Consider the following 15,949-nt stretch of genomic DNA (forward strand, 5'->3'; position numbering starts at 1 on the left):
CCGTCGTCTTGTCCTACTCGCCTGCCGTCGTCTTGTCCTACTCGCCTGCCGTTGTCTTGTCCTACTCGCCTGCCGTCGTCTTGTCCTACTCGCCTGCCGTCGTCTTGTCCTACTCGCCTGCCGTCGTCTTGTCCTACTCGCCTGCCGTCGTCTTGTCCTACTCGCCTGCCGTCGTCTTGTCCTACTCGCCTGCCGTCGTCTTGTCCTACTCGCCTGCCGTCGTCTTGTCCTACTCGCCTGCCGTCGTCTTGTCCTACTCGCCTGCCGTCGTCTTGTCCTACTCGCCTGCCGTCGTCTTGTCCTACTCGCCTGCCGTCGTCTTGTCCTACTCTCCTGCCGTCGTCTTGTCCTACTCGCCTGCCGTCGCCTTGTCCTACTCGCCTGCCGTCGCCTTGTCCTACTCGCCTGCCGTCGCCTTGTCCTACTCGCCTGCCGTCGCCTTGTCCTACTCGCCTGCCGTCGCCTTGTCCTACTCGCCTGCCGTCGCCTTGTCCTACTCGCCTGCCGTCGCCTTGTCCTACTCGCCTGCCGTCGCCTTGTCCTACTCGCCTGCCGTCGCCTTGTCCTACTCGCCTGCCGTCGCCTTGTCCTACTCGCCTGCCGTCGCCTTGTCCTACTCGCCTGCCGTCGCCTTGTCCTACTCGCCTGCCGTCGCCTTGTCCTACTCGCCTGCCGTCGCCTTGTCCTACTCGCCTGCCGTCGCCTTGTCCTACTCGCCTGCCGTCGCCTTGTCCTACTCGCCTGCCGTCGTCTTGTCCTACTCGCCTGCCGTCGCCTTGTCCTACTCTCCTGCCGTCGTCTTGTCCTACTCGCCTGCCGTCGTCTTGTCCTACTCGCCTGCCGTCGTCTTGTCCTACTCGCCTGCCGTCGTCTTGTCCTACTCGCCTGCCGTCGTCTTGTCCTACTCGCCTGCCGTCGTCTTGTCCTACTCGCCTGCCGTCGTCTTGTCCTACTCGCCTGCCGTCGTCTTGTCCTACTCGCCTGCCGTCGTCTTGTCCTACTCGCCTGCCGTCGTCTTGTCCTACTCGCCTGCCGTCGTCTTGTCCTACTCGCCTGCCGTCGTCTTGTCCTACTCGCCTGCCGTCGTCTTGTCCTACTCGCCTGCCGTCGTCTTGTCCTACTCGCCTGCCGTCGTCTTGTCCTACTCGCCTGCCGTCGTCTTGTCCTACTCGCCTGCCGTCGTCTTGTCCTACTCGCCTGCCGTCGTCTTGTCCTACTCGCCTGCCGTCGTCTTGTCCTACTCGCCTGCCGTCGTCTTGTCCTACTCGCCTGCCGTCGTCTTGTCCTACTCGCCTGCCGTCGTCTTGTCCTCTTACAATGTAGTGTTGCTTCGTTCTGACACTCCATAGACTTACATTATAAAGTCACGTCTGGGTCACACAGAGCCAGTGTTATCTGGATAGTCTGTAGAGAGGTGACGTCACCGAGAAGAGGAGCAGAACGGCGCTGGATCCCAGGGAAGATGGCGATAGGGAAGCATATTAACACACTGACAGTACATTACATATACAGATTTAGGGGGAAAAGAGTTCAAAGTTCACTTAAAGGGTATATCCGGGACTTTGTGAAGAACTAAAAAATCTGCCTAAGCACTAACAGGCAGGTAGTTGCTACCTATCTACCTGTTGTGTTCGGCTCCATTATCCGCTGGTAGAAAGCGGTCACAGACTTCGCTGACATCACGTCAGCAGAGCTGCAGTTTCTCTTCCTGTTGACAGGGCGGGATTACTGGCGTCCTGCTGATTGACAGCCTGCTCTTCACTGCCTAATTGGGGGAAGCCGGCTGTCAATCAGCAGGACGCCAGTAATCCCGCCCTGTCAACAGGAAGAGAAACTGCTGTTCTGTTGGCAGGGAGCAGCTGAATCTCTTGCAGGAGGGGTCAATGCCCGGCGCCGGGTACAACAGACAGGTAGCGGCCTCTGATACCAACTACATGCCTTTTGGTGTTTAGGCACATTTTTTTCCGGCTATATCCTTTAATACAATCATTGATGGCAGCCAAGATGTGTAAGTGTGGGGATTTCTGTGTCTAGTGCTCATACTCGATGGAAAAATGGGAACAACATTTTCAAACCATCTCAATTTATTCGGTATCAATTCCATATTATTTACTCGTCTATCCATCCTGTGATTTCCATAATTCCAAGGCTTTTCCTTTTTGGTGGTGTAATTTCTAAATTCCTGAATGAGAAATTAATATTTTACATTTCTGTATCCTAAAATCTGAATTGCTTAAAGAAGTTGTCCAACCATGAAGTACACTTTTTTTTTTTTTTTTTAAAGAGAATCTGTCACCCCCCTGGGCGATATCAGACCTCTACTATGGGCATACAGGTGATAGAAAAGTAAATCTGTTTTATAAAGTCTGTTTTCCAGAGGACGCCAAGCAAACCCCTTTTAATTAACTTTCCCCTGTTCCCTCCTTCTAAATATTATTCAGAATCTGTTCCCTTCTCTTCATCTGTCTACACACCCTCCAAGCAAGTACTTTTCACCTATTGTGTCCCCCCATTTCCTTGTAGAATGTAAGCTTGCGAGCAGGGACCTCACTCCTAATGTAACTGTTTAAACTGTCTTACCTTATATTGAATTTATTGTCTGTATATGCCCCCGCTTAATTGTAAAGTGCTGCGGAATATGTTGGCGCTATATAAATAAAAATTATTATTATTATTAAACCCCTCCTATCTCCTTACTATTCCCCCTAAATCACCACCTCTGTGCTAAATTACCATATTCCCCCCTCCCCTGCACATCACAGGACCTTGTGACGTGCTCTGCTCTGCCACCCCTCCCACGCATGCGCAAAGCGCCGCTCCCATGGGTCGCGCTTTGTTTCCCTCCGGCTGCCTCAGGGTCCCGCACCGCCCTGCATCTTTACTCCAGTATTGGAAATAACAGAGCAGTGTCCTCATCTGCGGAGAGCGGCAAAATCACTGCACTGCACATATATACACTTATACCACATAATACACCTTAGCTGCTGCAGAACCTGGATGGCTGGATGAGGGAGGGATGGATACACACAGCACAATATACTCACCCATGTAGAAAGCGAAGCCTTCTCTTTCCTGGTTCGTCCAATCAGCTGAGTCATTCCCTTGCTGTTGGACACTGTGAGCTGCATCGGAGGCTGGAGCCGGAGGCTGGTGGAGGGTCTGGCAGAGACTGGGGGAGATGTCTGTTGTGACCTCACCGACCAGTCTCCGTCAGACAGGAAAAGACTAGTCGAGGAATGAGCAGCTCCTCCAGAGTCAGGGGAGAGCTGCTCACATGACTAGGTGTGCTGGTGTCCTAACACCATGCAGAATGCTGACCAGGAGTATATTACAAACTGTCAGCATTCTGCAGCCTAGATACACACACAAATTATACAGAAAGCCCAGACAACCACTTTAAATGTAAGATTTTACACATTCTAAAGCACATGATGGAGTTCAATTCATATAATGAGTATTTTTTTTTTTTTTTCCCCTTTCCCCCCAGAAACTTATTGCATATGGACACTTGACTGGCAATGCTCCTGATAGCACAACACCCGGCAAGAAATTAATTGACAGAATTATCGAAACTATATGTGGCTGTTTCCAAGGCCCCCAGACAGATGAAGACGTCCAGTTGCAGATCATAAAGGTGATGTCCCTGGTGTAAAAGCTGCGGCTTCTCAGCTCTGGTCTGTAGCTTATGATCATCTAAAGTGGAACAGCTTTTCCAAAATGAATTTTTTATTTTTTTATTTTTTTCATAAAATAGTGCAAAAAAAAGTCCAACCTGTTTTGCTGTTTCTCCTGGGATTCGTGGAATGAAGTGTAGTAATGCATATTTAATAAGGACGTGTGTTTCTCTGTTCCTCAGACATAATAAGTTGTGATAATTGCAGCCGTGATGTGCTGTCATTTCATACAGAGAGCGCAGCTTCTCCGCGTAACAGAGCTGCGGATTTCATACAGACTCTGTTATCGAGTGTTACTTTTTGATCATAGTTTTGCGGGGCGTTACCCCAAAAAGCTGCACGAAGTTGTGCATCACAGAATGAATGTAAGTCATGACCTGAGATAAATTCACTGCATCTGTGCAAAACTGACACCTTGGTACGGTGTTGAACTTGATGAAGAATGGAGCTCATTAAAGGGGTCTTACATAGAATTGAAAAAAAAAAACGCATATATCATTTGGTGCCACCCAATGATCAAAGTTGGAAGCAATGTACATGTCCATATATTGATTATGGTCACACATGCTCAGTCCCTCTCTCACAGCCAGTTCTCGGAGTAGTGATCCCCTGATCCTGATCACTGCAAATCAGCCAATAAGAAAATCTTTCGCTCCTGAAGGAGTAGAGGCCCGGCATCAACATGACTGTACAGCTGAGAATATTCCTCCTGGGGAAGGAGGAAGAAGGGACTATATTATCAGCTGCCAGAGGGGAAAGGAGACTGATTTTGTCCACAGCCTGCCAGAAACAAACACCAAGGGATGTACATATAATTTTTTTTTTATTAAAGTTTTATTTCCTTTTTGCCGAAAACACTGTAAATTACTCAAAGATGGCTATTAATAGATGTTTGGTATAAAAATGATCCATTAATACCCCCTTTAATGAATGCATTATTAATGATCCCCAGGATCGTGCGCTCTGAGACTTATGGCTCACCTACTTGCTGTGTGTCTACCTACACATCCATTTTTCAGTGCATTTATGGATGCAATCTGTTCTAATTACCTTGATAAATAAGTCCCTCTGTGTTGGCGAAGTTATGTTAGGTAATGGCAGCACTGGCACATCCAGACCAAATTGATAAAATAGCAGTCAATTTCTTGTGCTAATCCTACTCAATTATTTTCTTTTTTCTTAGGCGCTGCTCACAGCTGTTACTTCACAGCACATCGAGATTCACGAAGGAACCGTACTACAAGCAGTGCGAACATGCTACAACATCTACCTAGCCAGCAAAAATCTGGTCAATCAAACCACAGCCAAGGCCACCCTGACACAAATGCTCAACGTAATATTTGCACGTATGGAAAACCAAGCGGTAAGTGTCTGAACTGGTCGTACCATGCGCGGGACATCAACCCTGCTCTGCATCACAGCATCTAGTACCCAGGTTCAGACGGGCACATCATTGTGGCTTAGGTTTCACAAGAGGGCCAGGCTGTAAAGTTGTCCCGTATACGACACGTGTCATGAAAGGGTTAAAGGGGTATTCTCATCTCCAAGATCCTATTCCAATATGTAGTAGATGTAATAATAATATTAGCAAATATATCCAATTAGAAATGTAGTATAGTTTTTCTGATTCACTGTGTCTCTTTCCTCATGTGCAGGCATTACAGAACCTTAGGTATCCATGGTTACGACCACTAGCAACTCGCTAACTCACTAGATCTGTGGTCGTAACCATGGATACTTAACCGGTTCCCGACCGCCCACTGTAGATAAACGTCCGCGCTGCCTGGGCTCTGTGCAGCGCCGACGTTTAAAAACGGTGGGTGGTCTCGCAGTGCTCAGGACCCCCAGGGTCCTGCAAGCACTGCGATTCCGGTGCAGAGCGTTAGCTCTGACAGGGTACATCATCGGGACCTGATTAGATCAGGTCCCAGTGATGTTAACCCTTTGCTGTCTTCTATATGCTGCGATCTATAGTGATTGCGGCATATAGGAGACAGCAAGAGGAGAGGGGGTCGTCTTACTTACCTCCGAAGACCTCCGTTTCGTTTGAGGACCTGGGGTTGCTATGGCAGCTGGAGGTCACATGACCGCCTCCAGCTCTGCCATATATGGTGTCCTTCCTGTCTGGCTTCAGCCTGTATGTAGCTGATTCCAGACAGGAGACTGAAAGAGTCAGTGAAGATCTCATGTAATGTAATATATGTCTATTACATTACATGAGATCAGTGATCAGAAAAATAAAAATTAATGTCCCATACAGGGACTAAGTAAAAATGTAAAAGAAAGTAAAAAAAAAAGTTTTTAAACTATTAAAAAAAAAAACCACAAAATAAATAAAAATAAATAAATAAAATAATAAACCAATAAATCCGCATATTATTACAAAACCAAAAAAAATACACATATTTGGTATCGCCGCGTCCGAAACAACCCGAGCTATAAAACTGTCACACTAATTAACTCCTTCTGTGCACACCGTAATAAAAATAAATAAAAAACGGAGCAAAAAAATATGCTTTTTCATCATATCGCCAAACAAAAAGTGGAAAAAAAATGCGATCAAAAAGCAGAATAGAAATAAAAATGGTACCACTGAAAACTTCATCTTGTTCCGCAAAAAAAAGCCGCCATACAGCTCCATCAGCCGAAAAATAAAAAAGTTATAGCGCTGAGAATAAAGCAATGCAAAAAAAATATTTTTTTTTCTATAAAATTGTTTTATTGTGTAAAAGCGCCAAAACATAAAAAAAATACAGTAAGTGTAGTATCGCTGTAAACGTACTGACCCGAAGAATAACGCTGCCTGATCACTTTTACTACACGCAGAACGGCATAAAAAAACCCTCAAAAAACAATTCCTGAAGTGTTTGTTTTTGTTAACTTTACCTCCCAAAAAACAGAATAGAAAGCGATCAAAAAATGTCACGTACCCAAAAATGGTTCCAATAAAAATGTCAACTCGTCCCGCAAAAAACAAGCCGTCACATGACTCTATCGGCCGAAATATGGAAAAATTATAGCTCTCAAAATATGGTGATGCAAAAACTAGATTTTGCAAAAAAAAGCTTATTTTAGTGTGTGACAACTGCCAAACATAAAAACCCGATATAAATCTGGTATCTCTGTAATCGCACCGACCCGAAGAATAAAGTAATCTAATCAGTTATATCACACTAGGAACGGCATAAAAAATAAATAAAACAAATATTATTCACCTGCTACTGATTTGTTTATTATGTCTCCCAAAGATCCCAGTAAGGCTCTGCCCACATTTATCCTGCGCTCTGCGCTGAGCACTTACACCAGAGTTTCCGTGTAAATCTCTGAAATACGTGATTCAGCCAGAACCCATGATGGAAGATTTCCTGTAATGAGGCAGATATAGGCCACTGTGGACGCCGTCTAGCCTGGGATCCCACGGTGTCATTTGTTTTAGGCGTGCATAAAAGTGCGGTTGGCCACAGTTTTGTGCACTTCTGAAAAAAATGACACCACTAAACAGAGGCCAGACGGAGTCCAGAGTAACTCTGCTGCCTCATTATAGTGAATGGATCCCGCAGGGGTTTCATCTGAATTACATCACTTGGAAATTTAGATGGAAACCCCGATGTAAGTGCTCAGCCTAGAGCGCCGGATAAATGTTACGTAAAATGTTCCCAATAAAAGCTTCAACTCAGTCCTCAAAAAAAGCTAGTCCCCACTCAGGTCCATCATCTGTTAAAAATATAAGGGACTTCCAAGTTACTGGTAGCAGAAAGGCTCTGGAAAAGCAAAATGGTCCTTGCCCCCCAAAAGAAATTCAGAAAATTTTGTGCTCCCAAATCCAAATGCCTATTCTACAATAATTTGTTCTCCAATTGTCAAATAGCGCTCCGTCCCCCCAGATCTCGCCATATGGCTGAGCGGTACGATACAGCCACATATGGGGTATTGCCACTTTTAGAAGAAATTGAGTGACACATTTCGGCACCATTTTTACCCATTGCCCTGTGTGAAAATGTAAAATCTGAGGGTAAAACATTTTTTTGTGGTAAAAATATAATTATGCTTTTTTCACTGCCCAATGGTATAAATTTAAAAATTAAAAAATGCTCACTACTTCCCTAGATGAATTCCTTGAGAGGTGTAGTTTACAAAATGGGGTCACTTGTGGGGGTTTCTGCTGTTTTGGCATGTCAACGACTCTTCAAATGTGACATGGTGTCTGCTGCCTATCCCAGCCAACATAGCGCTTCTTTCTCTTCCGAACCCTGCCGTACACCAAAGCAGTGGTTTTCCCCCACATATGGGGTATCGGTGTACTCAGGAGAAATTGTACAACAAATTTCATGGTGCAATTTATCCTGTTACCCTTATGATAATGCAAAATTAGGGAATGAAAAACATTTTTTATGGGAAAAATGTGAAAATTTTATTTTTACGGCTCAATATTATAAACTTTTGTGAAGCAGCTGGGGGTGCAAGGTCTCACCACACATCTAGATAAGTTCCCTAAGGGGTCTAGTTTCCAAAATGGTGGCACTTGTGGGGGGTTTCCACTGTTTAGGCACATTAGGGGCTCCCCAAATGTGACATGGCGTCCGCTAATTATTCAAACAAATTTTACATTCAAAAAGTCAAATGGCGCTCCTTCCCTTTCAAACCCTGCCATGTGCCCAAACAGTAATTTGCCTCCACATATGGGGTATCAGCGTGTTCAGGAGAAATTGCATGACAAATTTCATGGTGCAATTTATCCTATTACCCTTATGATAATGCAAAATTAAGGGATGAAAAACGGTTTTGTGGGAAAAATGTGAAAATTTTATTTTTACAGCTCAATATTATAAACTTCTGTGAAGCACCTTGGGGTTCAAGGTGCTCACCACACATCTAGATAAGTTCCCTAAGGGTCTAGTTTCCAAAATGGTGTCACTTGTGGGGGGTTTCCACTGTTTAGGCACATCAGGAGCTCTCCAAACGCAACATAGCGTCTGCTAATTATTCAGACAAATTTTACATTCAAAAAGTCTAATGGCGCTCCTTCCCTTCCGAACCCTGCCGTGCGCCCAAACAGTGGTTTTCCCTCACATATGGGGTATCAGCACGCTCAAGAGAAATTGCACAAAAAAATTTGGGGTCCATTTTTTCATGTTACCCCTGTAAAAATAAAAAAAATTGGGTCTAAAGTAACATTTTTGTGAAAAAAGTTAAATGTTAATTTTTTTCTTCCACATTCCAAAAATTCCTGTGAAGCACCTGAAGGGTTAATAAAGTTCTTGAATGTGGTTTTGAGCACCTTGAGGGGTGCAGTTTTTAGAATGGTGTCACTTTTGGGTATTTTCTGTCATAAAGACCCCTCAAAGTGACTTCAAATATGATGTGGTCCCTAAAAAAATGTTTTTGTAAATTTTGTTGGAAAAATGAGAAATCGCTGGTCAACTTTTAACCCTTATAGCTCCCTAACAAAAAAAAATTTTGGTTCCAAAATTGTGCTGATGTAAAGTAGACATGTGGGAAATGTTATTTATTAACTATTTTGTGTGACATATCTCTCTGATTTAAGGGCATGAAAATTCAAAGTTTGAAAATTGCAAAATTTTCAAAATTTTCGCCAAATTTCCGATTTTTTTACAAATAAACACAAGTTATATCGAAGAAATTTTACCACTATCATGAAGTACAATATGTCACGAAAAAACAATCTCAGAATCAGGGGAATACGTTGAAGCGTTCCAGAGTAATTACTTCATAAACTGGCAGTGGTCAGAATTGAAAAAATTGGCCCGGTCACGAAGGCAAAAACAGGCTCTGGCGCGAAGTGGTTAAAGCCCTACTACTCGGGTGTGGCGTACACTGCATCTCTAGGAGAACAATGGAGTATTCTTGCCCTACAGTCACTGAGTTTTTTTTGTTTTCAAGGCAGATCGGTCTGATAATGACTGCTCTGCCCATTGAAAACACTTGAAAGCTCAGGCATTGGGCGTCAATAAGATCATGATAGAAGTAGGGATGTTTGCTTTGTCTCGATTTTACTAAAAGCAATTTCACTTCATATTAAAACATTTTTTTTGTCTAAAATCTGAATAGTTTTTGTATAATATGATCTTTCATTTTAAGCTCCAAGAAGCCAAACACATGGAGAAGGAACGTCACAAACAGCAGCATCATCTGCAGCACTCGCCGCTGAGCCACCATGAGCTGGAACTGCCGCAGATGAGACACATCATGGAGCAGCCCGATCCGCTAAGCCGGGAGCAAGAAGGTGAAATGGACCACCATTCCTCCTATGTAGAAAACACTCTTCAAGAAGAAGCAGAACAGGAAAATGGATACCATGCTCAAACCACAGAGACGCCTGATGTGGATCAGTCTGCACACACTGAAGGTAGGAGGCCAAAACTTTCCTCCAGACCATGTGTGCTCCTGTGGCTGAGGGATGTCAAGTATGTAGAGATTGTTTAGTAACTAAACTTTACTATATTCAAGATTTATTAGCGCCGTCCATTCAGTTACTAAACGATGTCCTCATTACTAAGTGTAACCCCTTGCATTATTTTTCTTTTTAGATCACGCAAAATCAAATTTGGCTGTAGTGATAGATGGTGGTAATGAGCATGAAGAAAATTCCCAAGCAGTTATTCAGAGTATAATAGAGGAAATGCTTCACTCCGTAGTAGGAGGTAAGATCTGATATAAAGCTGTTGTGCTAGTCTGTAAAGAGGACCTGTCACTTTCTCACAAAAATTTAGTTGAATACTTTGTAAAAATCCCTGAGCTCCTCTGATTCTGCAGCATTTTTTTTCCATTTTTTTGTTTGTTGTCGCTCCACTGCAGAGATACTGCACTACAAAAGCAACAAATATGGGTATTGGAAATCTAAAAATACCCGGAAAAACCTCTTAAATAAAAGAGATATCAATTTATTAGAAATTCTATTAAAAATTAACGAAGGCAGAATGGCAAAACGTATCTTACGCGTTTTGACCACTCGGTCTTAGTTGACACATAGAATACACATGACCAATTTAAAGCCACTCCGCAAAGATGACCGCAAACAATTAGTCAACATACCTACAAATTAGAGCGAACCAGTGAAACATTGCACATTACTGATAAACATGCATTAAATCATTGCAGAAATTCATGCGCTGAGGGCCTCTAGTATTTAATTTCATTACCCATGTTGCCTCTAATCTTTAGCAGAACTTTTTTTACAATCCCCCCCCACAACCCCTCCCAGACACACTTTTAGGTTTATTAACTCTCCTTCTCCCAAAAAATGCAAAACAGTCGAAACCACCGGCAAGAACTTTCAGACATTCTTCTTATAGAGATCCGTCCTGCAATTCTTTTCAATTTCCTAATAGTGCCTCCAATATTGATTTAACTGCATTGTGTGCAAATCATCGCCTAAACACTGAGTGGTATCACAGGCGATAAATGAGTTGATATGGAACATTTTATATCTTTTGTTGTTAGTTATACCTGTTTTGGTAGCAAATTTGCACACATTGCACTTATTGACACTGCATTTAAAAAAAAAAAAAAAAAAAAGCCTGCGTAAGATAAGCACATTTTTTTGTTATTGATATTTGTACTGTCAAACAAACTTGGGGGAAAAATATCTCTCAAGGACCTCCCTTTTTTGACTATTACTCCAAAACCTAATTTGAGGATTTTTTCCAAAACATTACCTCTGTGAATGTTGTTATAGAGATATGAATTGGGGAACTGAAAATATTTTTTTTGCTGTTATGTGAAATTTCTTATTTCTGTTCAACTGGGCGTTTCTTCAGTCTTCTCTGTGGGCGATCGCTTTCATCTCTCCTACCTAGATGCTGCTCGGCAGCGCCTGAGACTGCCAGACCACCAGGTTAGCTGCTAAGCTGTGATTGGCAGTATCTGGGAAGGAAGGGTCAAAGCGATCGCCCACAGAGAAGACTGAAGAAATGCCCAGTTGTACAGAAAGCAGAGATTTCTCATACTGCACTCTAGAAGAATCAAATTTCAATATCTCTGCAATGGAGCAATGTAAAACAGAAAACAGTGGCAGAATCAAGGGCGCCCAGGCAATATTACAAGGTATTTTACTCAGTTTTTTTAAGCAGGCGCCTGGTTTTCTTTCATATTGACTATATATGTGGATGCTCTTGTTCTATTGAGGCGCCCATACATCTTCCAATACCTATTATTTCCCCCTCCATACACATGAAGGCTCATATATGCTTTCTCTATGAAGAGAGGAAATATGATGCTGTCAGACATCTCTGGTGGAAGCTTGTGACTTGTGGGAACAGTGGATTGGGTAACTTAAACCAATTCTTCTGCCGTCCTCATAAGTAGAACTCCAAACTTTTCTGAATTTGGCCTACTTTCCATGTGTGTTTGGTCACATTTAAGGCCCATAATGGCATTAACATAATCCAGATTGGGCATGTATTGCCAATAACTATATATGCTTTCTCTATGAAAAGAGGAAATATGATGCTGTCAGACACATCTCTGGTGGAAGCTTGTGACTTGTGGGAACAGTGGATTGGGTAACTTAAACCAATTCTTCTGCCGTCCTCATAAGTATAACTCCAAACTTTTCTGAATTTGGCCTACTTTCCATTTGTGTTGGGTCACATTTAAGGCCCATCATGGCATTAACATAATCCAGATTGGGCATGTATTCCCAATAACTATATGTTACGGGCATAGAGCAATCATTTTATTGATTGTTCTGTGCACTTGAGTGAGATGAGCCTGCCTACACATTCCTGTAAGCGATTGCTGATTGGCTTGTATATTGCCGATTAGTTGTCATTTTGTGGTCAGCAGGTGTAAATTTACCTTATGTACGTTTTATCTAGTATTTTACTTTTTAGACCAGGATTTCTTCTAATGTAAGTGGTAATGAGAAGATGCATCTTTAGCCATTTTGCCAATATGTAGTTGCTTTCTGCCCTCGCTCCCATAGTCATACCTTGTCTTTTGCACCTAATTGGGTTAGTACACTTGGTATTGAGCCCTGGCTCATTACACCAGCATCATCATGTCTAAGAGATGCATATAAAATTGTATTTAGTAATATTGTAAAATCTGGTGATAGATCATCTCTAAGTTCATTACAGACTGATTATTTTAATAAACCTTCATTTACTCCACTTTGCACTCAGGTGATGAGGCTGTCCATAATGAATGTACTGCAAGAACTACTGAAGACGTCAGCGATGGGGATGCTATTCATGCCAATGGCATTCCTGGCACACCGATATCTATGGCATATACACCCTCTCTACCAGATGACCGGCTTTCCATCTCCTCCAATGACACTCAGGCAAGGATGAGTTCTCTGCTGAAGTCCGTATTCAGAAGACAATACTGCTGCCGATTTTGGTATTGTAGATGCCTTTCTGTCCTCTCCTTCAGTGGGATGCTACGGTAGGAGAACACTCAGTCATACAGGCTTGCCCGGAGCAGTTTCAGTCACCGCTCATTGCACTGGTAGCGGCTGCTGTAATTTCACAGCGGGAATGATTGACAGCAGGCTCTACAGTGCTTCAGTGCGGGGCCGGCTGTCAGTCAGTGCTGGGGCTGCTTGGAGCAGTCGCTCTCAGTTCAACGAGCTGTGACTGGCATTTCTCTGGCCACAACTGTATAACTAAAAGCCGGCGGCTCCTGGGAGAAATAAAGTCCATTTTCTCTGGGTGCCGCACTTTCAGTACTGCGGCCGGGCACCTTTATAATACTATTACCCTGCAGATTAACCCTGTATCTGCAGATTAATTTCTTTTTCTGACTGTACAAGTCCCCATTTAAGTTAAAAAAAAAAAAAAGTCTCAAAGTGTTTATATCCTTTTCTAGCATTCGACCAGCGGTAGCCCTGTTTGTCTATGTACAGTTTTAGAAGAGATTATGGCTCTTCTCTAAGCCAAAGTCAGATTTCCCTGTACCTTAATAGTGAAAACGTAGTGGTCTGGTTTGTTAATACTGATCTGCTAAAATCATAAGGTGAAGCATTTCATAACATGAGCCTTTCTTCTTTATAGGAATCTGGAAATACTTCAGGACCTACTCCTGGTGCTAAATTTTCTCATATCTTACAAAAGGATGCCTTCCTAGTTTTCAGGTCACTATGTAAATTATCTATGAAACCGTTATCTGATGGGCCTCCAGACCCCAAGTAAGTATTACTGCGATTTCGTGTACTGAACCAAAGGTGTTAATCACTCATTTTCCTTGGCATCAAATGTATAAAAGTAAGTTATCCAGCGTTCATTGTCAGTATGCTGCCAATCCATATAGCTATTGTCATCGGACTCCACATTGGACTCCATACATTTGCCTATACCTTTTTAAAGAAAAAAAAAAATAACGATGCAAAGGAAACATGAGGGGATTCCTTTTAATAACTTTAAGTGCCAGAATACCAGAATACTTCTAATTATAAGTAATTGAAGCTTAATCAGTTACTAAACATTTGTGGAATTTTAGATATATTGTAGCCCCCTAAAAGACCTGTAGATCGGTTGTGGTGCGGGTCCTGAGAACCCAGACTGCTTGAACAACAGGACAGAAGCATTCAGCTCCTCTATAAGCATGCACACAGTGGTGTATGGACCATAGGCTCCTTGAGTCCATATACCACTGTGTGCGTGCTCGTGCATGAGCTGAGAACTCCTGCTCTGTGGTTTGAGCAATCAGTGGGGGTCCGAGGACTCGGGGCACCCACTGATATACAAGACTTTTAAGGGACTACTATATATCAAAAATGTTGCCAAAGTTTAGGTATACTTTATTTATTTTACTCACTCATTAATTCCACAGCGCTTTACAGACATTATCAGCACTGTCCCCATTGGGGCTCACAATCTAAGTTCTGTCAGTAGGAATTGTGAGGGAGGAAACCGGAGGAAACCCACGCAAACATGGAGAGAACATACAAACTCCTTGCAGATGTTATCCTTGGTGGGATTTGAACCTAAGGACCCCAGCGCTGCAAAAGAGTGCTAATCACTGAGTGTACCAAGTTGTAAAAAAAAAAATGTGCTACTGGTTTAAGAAAAAGATATCTGGAAAGGAAAAATGAAATAGTGGAATATGTTGGAAAGTCCTGAGTCAGTACTGTATTGAGTAATTCTGTTTTAGTGACTTGGTAGCATGTGGCCGTCCGTCTGAGTTGTGGTATCATGTCTTTTATACCTGGTGGCAGTATATTGGGCTGAGAAATCATCACTTCTCTTTGACAATCCCATACACAGTGATTGGGGCTGAGGTGAAGCATGAGCGCCACCGCACCATTTACACAGGGGACATGGGACCGGATAAAAAGACTTTTTACTAATATTCATCTATGCACTGGGCAAGTGACAGCTACTAAATTAGTGGTGGTCCAACCACTGGGCATAAAGTCTTTATAACCTGAATACCTCTTTGATTTCAATTTCTTCCTTTTCACTCTCTCCTTCAATTCTTAATGCTTGCTTGTCACTATCACTGTTGAGTCTACAATTTCATATTGGGAATTGATAAAGGGTTTCTTTGCTCATGAGAGATTGGTAACCTGTCCTTAGGAGAAGTCATCAATTTCAGGTAGGTGGGGGTCCGACACCTGGGACGTCCAATGACCACCATCCAGTGGTGTCAGGATGTAAATTCAAGAGCCTTGCCCTTGTTCTGCAGTACCCAGCGGTGACCTCTACACATTGGAGGAGGGACACATTGCAGCTTCGGCCATTGTGTTTACTTCCGGCCATGGTTATAGCTAATCAGTCATTTTTGTTCTTTTACATTGGTCTGTAAGCCCCCATTTAGCAATCTTTTTTCATTTTCCCTATGAAGCATATACAGTCATGGCCAAAAGTATTGAGAATGGGACAAATAGTAATTTTTCCAAAGTTTACTGCTTCATTTTTTGTAATGGCAATTTGCATATACTCCTGCATGTCAAAGAGTGATCAGCTTAACAGCAATTACTGTACTTGCAAAGTCAATATTTGCCCAGAAAATGAACTTTAACCCCCAAAACACATTTCAACATCATTGCAGTCCTGCCTTAAATGAGCAGCTAACATCGTTTTAGTGATTGATCCATTAACACAGGTGTGGGTGTTGATGAGGACAGGGCTGGCGATCAATCAGTCATGATTAAGTAAGAATGACATCACTGGACACTTTAAAAGGAGGCTGGTTCTTGGTATCATTGTTTCTCTTCAGTTAACCATGGTTATCTCTAAAGAAACACGTGCAGCCATCATTGCACTGCACAAAAATGGCCTAACAGGGAAGAGTATCACAGCTACAAAGAT

At 42.9% G+C, this 15,949-nt stretch overlaps 1 protein-coding gene across 2 annotated transcripts in view; it reads left to right on the forward strand.

Annotated features, from left to right (window-relative positions):
- Positions 1-15,949, forward strand: part of ARFGEF1 (ARF guanine nucleotide exchange factor 1) — a 189,811-nt gene that overhangs the window by 70,950 nt on the left and 102,912 nt on the right. For both annotated transcript variants that reach the window (XM_073679428.1, XM_073679429.1), the window contains exons 4-9: positions 3,488-3,634; positions 4,858-5,037; positions 9,774-10,041; positions 10,223-10,336; positions 12,818-12,978; positions 13,691-13,824. In XM_073679428.1, the coding sequence (XP_073535529.1) occupies positions 3,488-3,634; positions 4,858-5,037; positions 9,774-10,041; positions 10,223-10,336; positions 12,818-12,978; positions 13,691-13,824 (1,004 nt within the window). The remainder of the gene's footprint in view (positions 1-3,487; positions 3,635-4,857; positions 5,038-9,773; positions 10,042-10,222; positions 10,337-12,817; positions 12,979-13,690; positions 13,825-15,949) is intronic.

The sequence above is a fragment of the Phyllobates terribilis genome, unplaced genomic scaffold (assembly GCF_046119375.1).
Source record: "Phyllobates terribilis strain yellow unplaced genomic scaffold, ASM4611937v1 Scaffold_4__5_contigs__length_816908805, whole genome shotgun sequence".
NCBI classification, from domain to species: Eukaryota; Metazoa; Chordata; class Amphibia; order Anura; family Dendrobatidae; genus Phyllobates; species Phyllobates terribilis.